We start from the raw sequence: 14705 nt of genomic DNA, 5'->3' as shown, positions 1-14705 counted from the left end.
GTGTTTAAGTGAAAAGAATGAAACTAACATTGATATCGATTTAGTCCTAGGTAAGCAAATGCCTCCAGTAATACATCTAAATCCCACTTATCTTCATCTGTCTATAACATAACCAGCCGGATACTGATTATTTTTCTAACAGACAGACTGTACTGAAGTCATGTTATAAAGGTGCACACTATGATGGATTCTTGGGTAGTTTCTGCACGAAGTGGTTACAATACGGTTTTGAAATAATTTTAAAAGATCTTTGTTAGTAATCATGAGAAGCTTGTTTCTCAGGTTTTCCAAAATCCACTTATGATGAAATACACATGTTCATTTTTTCAATTTTTATAAAAATCATAATCAAACTGGCATCTGGCATAATTTGGATATGAATATGGTATGAATAAGGATTTGTACCGAAATAAAAAAAAATAATTTTTTAAAGCCAATATATATTTTCCGCTGCAAGAATGTTTAAATTTCGGCATACTGTAGCCTTTTTTTAAACGGTTAGCCCCAGCTTCAACAACTTAATGACTTAAGCAACTAACTAGAACACAAAGTCTCGTATGAAGTATCCACTCTAAAACTCAGTCAAGTGCAAAACCGCAGCTAGTTTTGGGGTACCGGAGGGAGAGGTTCAAAGAGCCAGATAGCAATGGGACAGGAATAGAGACAAGAACACAAACACGGCCACAAACCGCAGCTCTGCATGTTTAACAATTTGCACTTAATTGTTTAGCTCGACAACAACAATTACGAGACAACTGACAACAGCAACAACAACAATTATATAACACATTTACAAGCGCACTGTAATTAATTTATGTGAAGTGCTTGGGAAGCTGCTTTAAGTCAGCCACTAAATAGTTTCCCATTCGTTTATTCAGACATTGGGTCGTCAACTTCTGGCTGCCGCTGCTGCTTCTTTACACTATGACACGCCCACTAACCTGTGTGGCAATCTAAGAGGTGATCACGTGGTCAGCAATTAGAGCCGGTTAAGTTGATGCCGAGGCTGCTGTCCCAGCGAGTTGCTGCGTTTGTTAGATAACTAGAGAAAAGCTGTTATCGAACGACAGATATCCCTGCAGCACGAAGAGTAATACAGTTTTATTCGCCGATTTTTAAAAAGCATCTGTGATAAACATAGGCATAACATAATAGTTAAGTTCTAGTTTTCAAGGATCTCTATCTCTGTGTTGGACGGAAGAGGAGTCTCTTGAGTGTGCAAAAAATATTTCTGTCCTCCACAAGAAAATTGTCCCTGATATTGATTTATTCTAGAATATAACGAATTTTATAGAGCTTTGCAATCTGAATCAGTTTTTTAACAACTACGTATGCCTTATGTCTAAATTCAAACAACCCGATGTGGAACCCTTAAATGAGCCACTCCCGCGCAAAATCCCGCGTTTGAAGACTGTCGCTTTTCAAATAATCGCAAGCGGGTCATCCAGTATTTTTGAGGTGTTTCTTATGCTGCCACTGGATGTGGTAAAGACACGACTTCAACTGCAGAGCAATGCACAGGCAAAAGGACCCAATCACTATAGGGGGGTGCTTGATGCCTTTGCCAAAATATATCGTCAGGAAGGTGCTAACGCATTTTGGAGAGGCGTCGGCCCTCTACTAGTGTCTGACACGCCGAAACGTGCCATTAAGTTTGTCATTTTTGAGCAGTCCAAGCCGTATTTTCAATCTGGTTCGGTGCCGAGTCCCGTTAGCTATGCACTAGCTGGTGGTTTGGGCGGCACCATTGAGGTGCTGCTACAAAATCCCTTCGAGGTTGTCAAGGTCAGACAGCAGGCGAATCGGAAGAAGAAACTCCGTCCCTTGCATGTCGCGAGGAATATCATTAATGAAGGCGGCTTTGGTTTCAATGGGCTTTACAAAGGCGTGACAACGACCATGGCACGAAACTTCATTTTTCACGTAATATACTTCGGTTTCTTTTGCAGTGTTCGAGAGGCCACGCCCGCTTTTAATCATTCCGTTATGGAGTTTCTGCGCAATTTTACGATCGCTTACGCGGCCGGCTCTTTGGGTTGCTTGCTCAGTATCCCTCTTGACGTGGCAAAGACACGGATTCAGGGACCACAGCCCGTGCCGGGCGAAATTAAATATGCTTGGACTTATGGCACGCTTTCGACGGTATATAAAGAAGAGGGTGCTCATGCACTCTACAAGGGCCTCCTGCCGCAGGTTTTGCGTGTTGGCCCAGGCGGAGCCATACTGCTATTGGGCTATGAGTATGTGACGGAAATTTTGGTTAAATATTTCAATTAGGGTATTACACATTTTAATGTAATGTTCAGCTATTTCTTGGACCTGAAGCATGAATAAAAAAATTTGCAACATGTACTAGAACGAATCGTTATTCGAACGGGTGTCATTAAGCCGGACTTTTTTTTATTTATGTAGCAAAGATTGAAAAGTGGAGTTGAGAAAATTGTTGAAAAGCTCTCGCTTTGGTCAAAAATATACACCAAAAATACCACACAAAAAATAAGTTAAAAAAATAATAAAAAAAATAAAAAGAAACTTAATGTTAAATTTGATGACCATAGTTCTTAAGCCAAAAGTCCAATCAAGTCTATAGATCTTATAGGTAGCGGTACACACGGTACTCCATGGGATCGAAGACGCTTCTTTCAGCCCGATTTTGCAATGCAAAATCAGCAGCTAAACGAGCAATCCGAGTCAAATGATTAACCAACAGAAACAGCAAAATAACAAATAAAACAAACAATAGAGCAAACACTTGAAGCTTTAGACAATTAAACAAGCCGAGCAACAAATCGAATCGTCAAACAACAACAATAACAGCAACAACAGATTAAACAATAAATGTGTTTTGGCTTTTCTGGGCACCGAAAATGTCTCCAGGGTCAATTTCAAATGCATTTGCATAGCCACAGATGCACACACACACACGTACGCACAGACACACACAGCTCAAAATATGCATAGATTAGTGTAATTACGAGTATAGCCATGAATTGGAATGATGTCAATGTTGGCTCTAAGGCATTTTACTGCACTCATGAATTGAAGAGCGAAAGAGGTATATGTTTAGAAATATATGGAGAGAGGCAGAGAGAGAGAGAGAGAGAGAGAGAAAGAGGGGAGAGTGCAGCATTAGTAACATGATGCCAGTTACATTTGGCATATGGCAAATGCAGCTTTTGATTTCATTTCATTACCCTTTGCAATTTGAACTATGAATAATTGAATATGTGCATTGCATACTTTAAGGCTCCAAATTGCCATTGCAATTGTTTGCCCCTTTTGTTGTTGTTGTTATGCTTTTGGCTAATTCAGCTGGAATATGCTTATTACGCATTAAAACTAATTAAGCATGAAAATTCTGTTGACTACCCCTAACGACGCGTCGTCCCCTTGACCAATTGACAAAAGTTTGCAAATATTGTTGTTTGTTTGATTGATGTCAGTTTTAAATTGTTCAACATTTAAAATTGGCTTGTTGCAACCTGTTAAACAGCACGCTCAATAGATTAACCAATGATGTCCATATTTATCAGAAAGTATGTATAGATCGAGACAACACATCAAAGTTAAATTGGTGGGTAAACAAGTGGCCAAATTGAACATTAATATGGATAGTAATATGACTTTTAATTATTATGCTTATTAAAGGCTAAATATCCAAATCGAGTGCAATATAAACTATTAGAAACATATACTGTGTTTTTTTTTCTACTATATTTATATAAATAATTTCAATAACTTTATTGATGCTTTAATCTAAATCTCGGGCTATAATTAAAGTTTTGTTTAGATATAATTCTAAATAAATTAAATTATTGTTTCCATTATATTTGAAATGGTTGGTTGAATGGAGAATTATAAAAATAATTTAATAAATTGAAAATTATATTTTTCTTAAACAAGCGTTTCTGAATATATAGATATTTATTAATTTAGGTATAAATATTTAAGTTGTAAATTTATGTTCTCTCCCATGTCTTAAACATTTGGGTTGACCCTCGTTTTGTCGACCCTTAATAATCAATAAATAAATAAATATTTTGGGGACCGAAATGGTAAACTGATGTAAAGCACGATTTATTGCATATAACTTTTGATAGACAGCTAATGAAAAAGATTCAGTTCTTATTTTGAATCCCATTACCTGAGTAGTTTAATAATAACAAAATATATGTATAGAATTGTTTAAGTCGTTGCCATAACAATTTAAGTACATAAATACAGCCATTTGGCCATCTGCTTTATTAAATTATTTGCAGCTTTCAAATTGATTTCTTTTGAGTCAATTATGCCGTACAAATTCCACACATAATTCCAATCAAACTGCACAATTTTAACAGGAAGCCCAATTGAAATACAACAATAGCCGCACGCTCAATCAATAATAGTCGAATCACTAATAAAAATGCGCTTTTGAAAAATTTAAAAACAAATTGAGTTAACAAAACTGAAAAGCACTCAGTTGAAACTTAATTGTTGTCGCGTTTCGGTGTATCTGTATCTGTAAATATATCTACGAGTATCTGTGTATCAATTGGTTACCTTAACTGCTTCATGCTGTTGTCTAGTCAATAAAATATGAATTATTTGAAATATTTAAGAGTAAAAATAAATCAAATACCAATGCTCGGCATCAAAGCGAGCAAAACAGCAGGGAAAACAAAATGTTCTGCGTGTGAGTGTGTATTTTTTTTCCTGGTCACAAATTTTTTATCAGTGAATAGCAAACTTTTTCGAATACGTCATGTTGTTGTTGTTGAATGCCTGCTCTTGTTATTGCTGTTGTTGTTGTCGTTGTCTAAATAAATTTTTTATTGACCATGGTTAACGCTTCAGTGAACAATAAACGAATGAGAGGCACGCAGCAGTGCGGACGGCCGAGGGAATTTTTGGTTCATGCCGAGCGGGAAAAGCGCAAAAACCACAGAGAAAAATGTTGCAGGACGCCAACCCCAACTGCCACTGTTGGCCAACACGTCGAAGCATGCCACAAGTTATTTTACACACGCACACTTCACAGTTAAATGTGTGTGAGTGCTTGTATAAAATAAAATGCTCGAATTACACATGTTATACAATTGTTAGACGTAAATATGATTCTGCTTGTGGGCAGGGTGAGACGCCCAAGAAACCAATCCAAGGCCCAAACTTACACCGTGTGTGTATGGATCTGACCATGAGTGACCGAGTGTGTGTGTTGGAATGTGAGTATGGACCTTATTATTACAATTTTCTAAACAATATTTTATTTACTCTGAAAATGCCTTACAATTTACTTAAGATCCGCTTATAAAAAATAGGTTAAATTCCTTATTATTATTTCTATTTCAATCCAAAATGGTGTTGAATATGAAATTTATTTATATTCTTGTAATAGTTTCATAGTATATAATAGTATTTTTTTTTTTCAATAATATATATTATCACTTTCTTCTCAAAAAAAAAAACATTCAAAAAAGTTTAATTAAAAAAAAAAAAACAAGTCGCAAACTTATTTTAAAAAGTTTTTACCAACACATATCAAAATATCCAAAAATTTACCAAATCATTTTAATTAGAAATCAAAAAATGTTTACTGATAAAAAAAGATATCCTAAATTTGTTTTAAATAATTGTGCCAATAATTTATATAGGGTATCAGATCTTCAGAAAATACTGATTTAAGCTTTTGGAAATTCGAAACACGTTTCAGGTTGCCCTAGCAATATGTGAGCGGCAGACGTATTTTATTTCCTTTGACTTGGCATTATTTTCATTTTTATTTTTATTTTTATGTGGTCGTTGCCCCTGAAACTTTAAAGCCGCCACGTAAAGTGCTGTGAAAATGAAATGAAATTAATATGAAGTTTGACTTAACGCCTCATAAATCATTGTCCAATTTTCATGTCGCATGCCCTGCAGCAAGCATAGTGGCATGAGCAGAACGAACAGGGCCAGGACAATCTTGTGCCGCTGCTGGCTTGGCTGCCTGTAACACAAACACACTTAAAATGATTGAAATATATGTATGGCAGATATATGCGTAACATGCTGCTACATTGCAGCAAAATTCCGACCATCATAATGTGGATATATACATATGTACATGTACGTGTGTGTGTGTGTGTGTATAAAGTCGGGCTACAAATTGACCAAGAGCGAAGACAGAAGCTGGTATGGGCTGGGTATGGGCCGAAGACTGAAGACTTCCTCATTACACGCTTGTCACGTGCACATTTAACGATTCGCTGCACACACACCCAAACACACATAGTACACAGTGACATAATTACACACACCCACACACTAACACCGGAGCATGACAGTCATTCATATTAATATTGTCGGTCAAAAAACACCCCCCGTAAAAAAAGTGCTAAAAAAAACCCTTACGCGCACTCGCATACGAATTTGTTTTTAAAGGATTTTATAATTGTATAAGAGACCAGCGCTTTTATCAACTGTAAGGACTTTACATACTTTTACACAAATTTGATTAAGTTAATATGATTTTCCTTAAGCGTGTGCAGACATTTAAAGCTATTTACAGTCTTACTATATGCAAAGTTAAAGTCTTAAATTTATAGAGTTCTCAGGCAATTGCAACTGCTCATACATTTTTTTTTCGTTTGCTTGTAAATTATGCAAACGCAGCCACAACCCACTTCTTGGTTTGAGTGGCGAGCTCGCTTTGGCTGCTAAAGCACATATAAATATCAAATATTTTTGCAATAAAATAAATTCAATAAGCTCTTTATTTTCACAAAAGTATTTAAGCTACATGATATTATTGTGGCCTTACAAACCAAATAAAGGGCAATCATGCAGAATCTCTTTTTAGAAGAATGTCAAAAATTGTTGTTTCTATAAAAAGTATTTAATATATTTTAATAGTAATTTAATAATTTAATAGGCATGACAAAGATATCTCTTCAGTTTTATGGAACGGTTGGTTTGTAAATCTTTTTGTGTAATATTATATCAATTTATATATTTCTCATTATATTTATCTGCCTCTATCCATTCATCTACATAGGCTGTGAAATTCTCATATCATTATTTTATTAAACTCTTGTAATCGTTATGATTTTAATCATCCCTTTTATTTCTCTCAAATGAAATACAGGCCTAAGAGCTTTACTTAAAAATCGAAATGAACATTTACTTGTTATTTAATTAAGTATCCTTAAGGTCCAAATTCTCAAGATTTGCCAAGAAACCATTTAATTTCAATTTGGCGTTTAAATTGCAAAGCTTGGCGCACAAGTTCATATGCAGTAGGGAGGCATTAAGCCGAAACTGGACTGACTGACTACTGACCACATGCACCACATGACGTCCCATTACACACCCAAATACACACACGCACACACACACACACACACACACACACTCATGCACAAACGTCTTGATACAGATAATTAAACATGCTGCGCACGTGCAGCGGCTGCTTTCAACATTTTATGCTCTGATATTCGAGCAAAAACAAATAAAATGCATGGGGCGAGTTTATATGTCTGGTCTGGTCTATTCTGGTCTGCCCTGGTCTGGTCTGGGCCGCAAATTGAACCACAAGTAGCACCCAACTACCACTGACTTTATGGGGCTGCTGACCGAGGAAATTCTAACAGCAACGACAACAACAGCAACAACAGCGGGAACAAGAGTAAAAGCTAGTTATGCGACTGCTGGCAATTTTTATATATTAATTAAAAGGAATTTTACGTGCTAATGAAATAAAATGTGCAACGCGTGTCCAAGGAAAATGTGTGAAAATGTTTAAGCTGTGTAGGCGGCATAAGTGAGAGCACATCCTGCTAGTTTTATGTATTAACTAATAAAGAGCATTAAAAGTTTCCATTCCGCTTACATTTCACAATTTGTTTGGCCAGCGTGCTCAAGAAATATATAAATGTAAGTATGTCGACTCATATCAAGTATACGCCGCATAGTTACGAACCTTTAATGATCGAATAAAATCCGCAGACGAGCTACATGCGTCAAATTGTTGTAGTCCCCACAGCAGTTGCTCTGAAACTGCGTCAGAGTCGAGCTGAAATGTTGCTTTAATGTTTCAATATGAGCTACAACAAGTTGCACATACACCATGTTGCATCAAGCCAAGGAACTTGTTGTGGCATGTTAATGGTTACAGCTGCCACCTTTTACATGTCTTTAACAGAATTTGAGTTTTCGAACAGATTATTTTACCTCTTTTGCGATAACCTAAAACTCTATATCTTGAAAAAACCGAAAACTTTTCCAAATAAAGAAAATAACAATAATTCACATAACTAAGTTATAATTTACTACTCAAAAATTGCTGCAATAATTATATTTCTATTTTGTTTCTAATACATAAAATTGAAAAGCAACAGCAAAATAATTAAGTCATTCTGTATGCTGGCATGCAGGTAAATATTTACGTAAACCATAAATCTGCAAAATTTAATTTTGAGCAAATAAATCAAAGTAAATATACACACACACATTCACACTCATATGAAACAATTTTGTTGTCTATAAAATTTGAGCTCTAATGTTTACACATGACAAACGCTGCTGTAAATACACAAAGAATTTTTCCATAATTTACGAGACAACTGCAAATGTCAGAATGCGTTGAAAGTGAAAATAATGTTGCAATATTCAATAAAATGAAAACCACAGTCAGCTTGGAAAAATCTATGGTAGTCTTTTAGCCGCAAACTTATCATAAACAAATGTTGTAAGCCTAACACTTTCACAGTATTTTTGTAGCATTTTGCTTAATCGTTTATCAATTTGTCACATACATATTCAGATATTATAAACTTGAGTTGACTTTTGCGGTTTAGTTAGAGATTAGCAAAATGTTTGCATAGCTTTAAGTTTTATCAGACCGTCGCAATTGTTGTCGCTGTTGCCCAGCTAAAAGCTGCTATTAGAAGTTAGTTGGTAAGTTTTTGGCTTGTTTGCAAGTCATTAGAAAGAGTTCATTAGGAACACAACATACTGAATGGTCAGTTAAAATGAGGGGACAGTGTTTACTAATGGTTTCAGCACTTGTCAAAGGAAATTCTTATAAGCAACAGGAAAAAATGAATTTTATTTAATTATGGTAATATTTTCATTAAAGATGTGTAAAATCGATATAGAAAAAGTATAAATGTTTTTTAATATAACAATTTTTATACCATTTTTAATAAATTTTGCTTGTAAGTTTTATTCAAATTTTATATGTATAGATAACACATGTACTCCAATATTTGATGGGATCATTTTTTATATATATGTGCAAATATCCTCTAATAAATCAAACATAGTCAAATGTTTTCCCACTGGCATCTGTCTTTATTGCCTATATTTTAATCCAACAATATTAATAGTCTCATGGTTTAACCTTTAAGCAAGCAATAAAAACACTTGTTTAATTTTTCATGAGTTGTTGTTATTTAATTGACCAATTGACACCCAATTGAGTTTTGCCTAATCATAAAATTCTTCTTTGAATTCTACTTTTCTTTTTATTATATAAAAGTAATGAGCTTTGAATAAGGAATATACTTAAGGATATTTAATTAATTGATTCACCTAATAGTTCCAATAGCATTTGTAAACATATAAAACAACCCACGAAAATAATTTTGATCATCATTGAGACTATTATCATCATCATAATCATCGTTACGAGGCAACCCTTGTGGGCACTGACGCAGTTGCATAACTTGCACAATTTATGCATGAGAGCAGCACAGAGTTAATCCTACAAGACGCCGACGTGCGTTGCCAGACATTCGCAGTGGGCGTGCGGGCGTGGTGTTATGCGATTGGGCGGGGATGGCAGCTCTATGTTGTTATTTTGAGAAAGCACAACAGCTGAACGGGCATTGTTATTAACACCAAAATGACAAACAAAAACAACAAAACGCAACAACAGCTGTCTAGATACATCGACAGATTTAAATGAAATCCATATCGCAAATGTTAAAGCTTAACACACAGTTCGGATCCACGGATCGAAAATTATTTAAATTAATGACAGCGTCGCTGGCTCTTCTTTTAAAATCGGCTTCAATCTTGCCCTTAAGACAATGAAACATTTAGCCATAAATGGTATTTTACTCTCCACTTCTTTTTGGGTCAATGGAAAACTGAATATCCGACAAATTTAATGGCGCCACAATGAAAAATCACTGCCGCATATGTCGGCCAATAACTGACATTATTGACTGTTAATATCCGAACAGCTCACAACAATAATGGAGAATGACATATGACTAGGAGTTCGAAGTGTGCATACACTTTAATGGAAAGACTTTTAACGAATAGGCTTTAATGAACGATAAAAGATGTGCAACAAAATGCTGTTCCTTACCATTATTTATTTTGTGGGCCAACTGAAATATATTTTAAAGTGGAATATGTTTTCAATTCCTGTTAATATCTATTCTTTGTTGCTTAAATAAAACCTTGAGCATTTAGTTGTAACCAAATCAATTACGCACTTGAATCTATTATTTGAAAACATAATCGAACATAAATAAATAAAAATGTATTCTTTAGTATGAGAAATTATAATATAAGTTGATAATTTATTTATGATCTTGCGTGAATATCAAAACATATCATTCCTTGAACTGTCGTATTACAATTAATGCTTCATTTGCCACATATAGTTTAACTCTCGAAGGTGGTCAATCTCTGTAAGCGAACCCATAGTACCCTGTCCGGCAGGACTCTAAAAGCGTTGCAAGTGCAACATTTCAACAACTGAAACGCCAATTAAAATTGTACAATGGGTTCGCGGTGCTCGGTCAGAAAGTTGGCGGGAACTGAATCGCGGCCAGCGACGAATGTCAGTTAAACGAGCAAATAGCCAAAAATAAACACACAAACGGGACATCTGCATCGGCGTGGCGAGTAGACATGCACCCATCATATATATATTTGCCATATATGCATACATACATACACATACTTATATATATATATATATACATATATACATATATATATGAATATGTAAAGCCGGCGGCGAGCCAGGAAGCGCACACACAGAGACGACCTCACCATGCACATCCTGCCATATCCTGTTGCATGGCTGATATGCTCTGGTAATTGGTATTGTTTGCCCGAACGCGTGGCCACAGCCGGACAGTGTTGCCACACACACACACTCACATACACGGTCACATACACAACTCTCATGCACATTTGCACCTTGACGCCAGATAAAAAAAATACACATGAAAACCAATGTCATGTAAACAGGCCGCAAGTGGGGCAACTGTGCCAGAAGTGGCTGAGTGAAAGAGAGAGGAAGAGAAAGAGAAAGAGAGACAGAGAGAGAGAGATAGAGAAAGGTTGTGGGTAAAGCAACTAGCCACTATTAATTTTTCGTTATAAACAAGCTTAAAATGAGATACTATTGTACAAAGTTGGAAGCTGATAAAAAATAAGACAGAAAATTACGTTTGGCGAAAGCATATCATTAATTTTGCCAGAAATAAATACTAACTTACTTCAATTCAATTAAATTAATCAAAAAAGTATGCAATATAAATGCATAAAAAGAGTCATTGTAAAAAAGTTACTTATGGTAAGCAGGAACATTTTGGTTTTGAGCTATGCTTCAGACTTGGATTAAAATAAACTCACATTTAGCCCAAATACATAATCAATATGTTAGGCAATTGCAAATTTATAAAAATGGTTAGAGCTACGAATCAAAAAACAACCTTTAGATGTTCAAAGACTTTATGATCTGACGTGCATTGCTTAAAGTTAAAAATTCTCAAAAACCTGAATTCAATTAAATATTTAATGCAAAGAATATTCTAATAAAAATCATGGAAAATGTACCTTACTCGGCATACAAGACTCTATACTCGATATCTAAACTACGTTTTTAGTAAGTTTCAAGGTACTACATACCAATAAAATGAATTACACAAACTAGAGTCAGAGTCGAACAACTTGTTTTTTAAATATATAAAAGCAGCTTGTAATGTAAGTTATGTACTCCAAAGTTATGTACTCCTTGAAGATTTTAACGGTCATAAATTTTTCTTTTGATATATAAAGCAGAGCACAGCTATATGAAGTAAATGTTTAATTTATAAATGCACCTTAAACTAACTATAGTTTGGACTTCAACTACAATCTGTAGCTGGAATTTATGCACATTGAGAATAGCCAATGCTCTATCTATGCCCCAATCTTGAAACAAAACCAAATCCAACAAAAACTTAGCCACAACACAACACGTTAACTGGGAAAAGCAATTCAACTTTCACGTTCGCATTGTTTGCACAAGCACGAAAAGTTATTAAGATACATAGACGTGATTTTGCATGTTAAGACAACTAAAAAACAAGCAAAAGCGAAGACAAAGATGCTGATACTCCAGCTCATGCCGCGTATAAATATGTTTATATAGATGGATAGTTAGTAAGTTCGCGTGCACTTTAAGCGCTTTTAATGTGATAAGCTAAAATTTCCATTAGCGCGTCGGTAGAAAAAGAACTCCTGATTTCAGCAATTCCGTGAATCCCTCAGCCTCGCCCTCAGACACAAGCTCCAAAATGAGCAACTGCTGCTCGTTGCTATCTCATTGACATGCCTGACAAGAATTGAATTAAAAGTTTTTGTGTAGCGCTTTTCTAAGGACCAGCTGGAAAAATGAAAAATGCGCCGCTTTTCAATTTTCAGTGTGACCAAAAGTTTTGGCCTCGAAACGCGCATTTAAATTGATTTGTAATTCGCGGTTAATTCAGTTGACGGCCCTCCCCCCGCTCACCATTCTGACATCCCGCGTTGGTCAATGCGAGTATTTTTATTCAGTTTTCGCCGTGTTGGTTTTTCCCGTGTTCATATTATTAATGTAATTTGACACTGAATGCCTGACAGCTGCCGCAATTTTTTAAACTTTTTTTTTTCATTTCTTTTGCATGGCAAATGGGCGCTTAATTGATAATCCGTGGGTGCGGGGTTGTGGCGGAATACGTTTCTCATTGTATAAATTAAATATTGATTTAATTGTTGACTTGTCACAAAATCATGATATGCATATTTAAAAACAATCGACATGCGGTTTGTCTAGAAGCTGTTAAGCACGTACGAATTGTATTCACATTATTTTGGGGGATTAAAAAATAGAATGAAATGTCATTAGAAAATAAATTGACTGGTGCACACTTTCGCTTAACAATTAAAAAAATTAAATAAATATGTCTCTTTTATAAGAATATTTTTGGATTATTTAACTTACCGGTACAAGGCATCCATTGCATTACATCAGTCTGAAAGATGTATAAAATAATTAAACTACATTTAGTATTTAATTAAATCTTTGTCGATTTCAAAAAATTATTTACACAGAAATACACATGCATGCATGAAATATTATAGTTGTATTTCCCAGAGTACGTTATGTAAATTACAATTTATATTCAGTATTAAATATTGCTACTAAAATTCACTAAAACATTTGTAAAATAAATATATAAAACTAATCGCACAAAAAGCGATTTTAAATTTCTAGCAATTATGTATTAATAAAAAAATGATTTTAATTCCTGTCAGTTAATTATTAGTTTTTTTTTTATACCCTGTAGCCATTTAAAAAAGCGGAAAAAGGATAAAATGGTTCTGTGCAAATTTAGATGGAAGCGTCTGTGTTCCAATGAAGTATATGTTCATGTCGATCTAGCAAATCTCTGGTCGGAGTCACCAAATTTGACATGTATAGACATGCATAGTAGAGTAGTAAAAATAAACTCCCTTTCATCTGCATTTGGTGTTGGTAAAAAAGCCAAGGGTATCCGCTAGTCAGGCACTCTAGACTAAAGCACTCTTACTTGTTTTACATAATTATTGTGAATAAAAAATAGCTATGAAAGCAAAGTTGTCCTAGGGAATATGTTGCAGAACTCTTAACTCTTTCCTAATTGACTTCCTATCAAAACTGTGCTTCGATGAAATATCGACTGGTGTATCAGCTCAGTCTTAATAACCGCAACATAAATAAATCTTTAAAATGTTTGCTTCTTTGCTAGCGCCCAACAGACGGCTACAGTTTTTGCAAAGCCTCGAATTATGTTCTTGGCGATGTTTTTGCTGTTGCTGTTGATGTTGTTGCTGTTGTTGCCGTTGATGTTGCTGTTGCAGTCAGGCATTTAATTGATTGATTGCCGTTCGTCTATGTCTGCATCGATTTGCCTGCCGTGATACCACATTGCCCACCCAAACAGGCTCAACCCACACTCGCTGCAGTCGTTTCATAACCAATGGATTTTCCCTCCGCCTGCCGTTATCAAATCGACTTCGTGGACCCACATAACTGCCATTGTTGTTGTTATTGTTGTTGCTGTTACTGCCAATTAGTGTTGGCGCGTCATGTGTGTGTGTGTGTGTGTGTGTGTGTGTGTGTGTGTGTGTGTGTGTGTGTGTGTGTGTGTGTGTGTGTGTGTGTGTGTGTGTGTGTGTGTGTGTGTGTGTGTGTGCGTGAAAGTGTGTGTGTTTGTTCGTGTGGGTGCGTCATCAATTAATTTTTGTATTGTTGTTTTTCTTTTTTGGCAGAAAATGTTGCATTTTCTCTGAGTTTTGGTGTTGGGGCTAGGCGCCATGGAGCAGGGTGCCGAGAACAGGGATCAGGGGACAAGGGACACTATGGACAGCGTTATGCGGCATATCGGTTGTATTTTCAGAGGTAACCATGTTGACTGATTGGTTTTTCGATTCAA

At 35.5% G+C, this 14705-nt stretch overlaps 2 protein-coding genes across 2 annotated transcripts in view; one reads left to right on the top strand and one right to left on the bottom strand.

Annotated features, from left to right (window-relative positions):
• LOC115763252 (UPF0585 protein CG18661) overlaps window positions 1-14705 on the bottom strand; it is a 66485-nt gene that overhangs the window by 33692 nt on the left and 18088 nt on the right. Inside the window, exon 3 of the transcript XR_004017890.1 lies at window positions 13232-13262. The gene's annotated coding sequence lies outside the window, so the exon portion shown is untranslated. The remainder of the gene's footprint in view (window positions 1-13231; window positions 13263-14705) is intronic.
• On the top strand, window positions 1325-2337 carry LOC115763247 (mitochondrial 2-oxodicarboxylate carrier). The gene has a single exon (XM_030705725.1). It carries the CDS (start codon window positions 1339-1341, stop codon window positions 2275-2277), a length of 939 nt encoding a protein of 312 aa, XP_030561585.1. The 5' UTR covers window positions 1325-1338; the 3' UTR covers window positions 2278-2337.

This window comes from Drosophila novamexicana, unplaced genomic scaffold (genome assembly GCF_003285875.2).
Source record: "Drosophila novamexicana strain 15010-1031.04,08,12 unplaced genomic scaffold, DnovRS2.1 tig00000689-arrow-pilon, whole genome shotgun sequence".
NCBI classification, from domain to species: domain Eukaryota; kingdom Metazoa; phylum Arthropoda; class Insecta; order Diptera; family Drosophilidae; genus Drosophila; species Drosophila novamexicana.
This window is presented reverse-complemented; position numbering and strand designations above follow the sequence as displayed.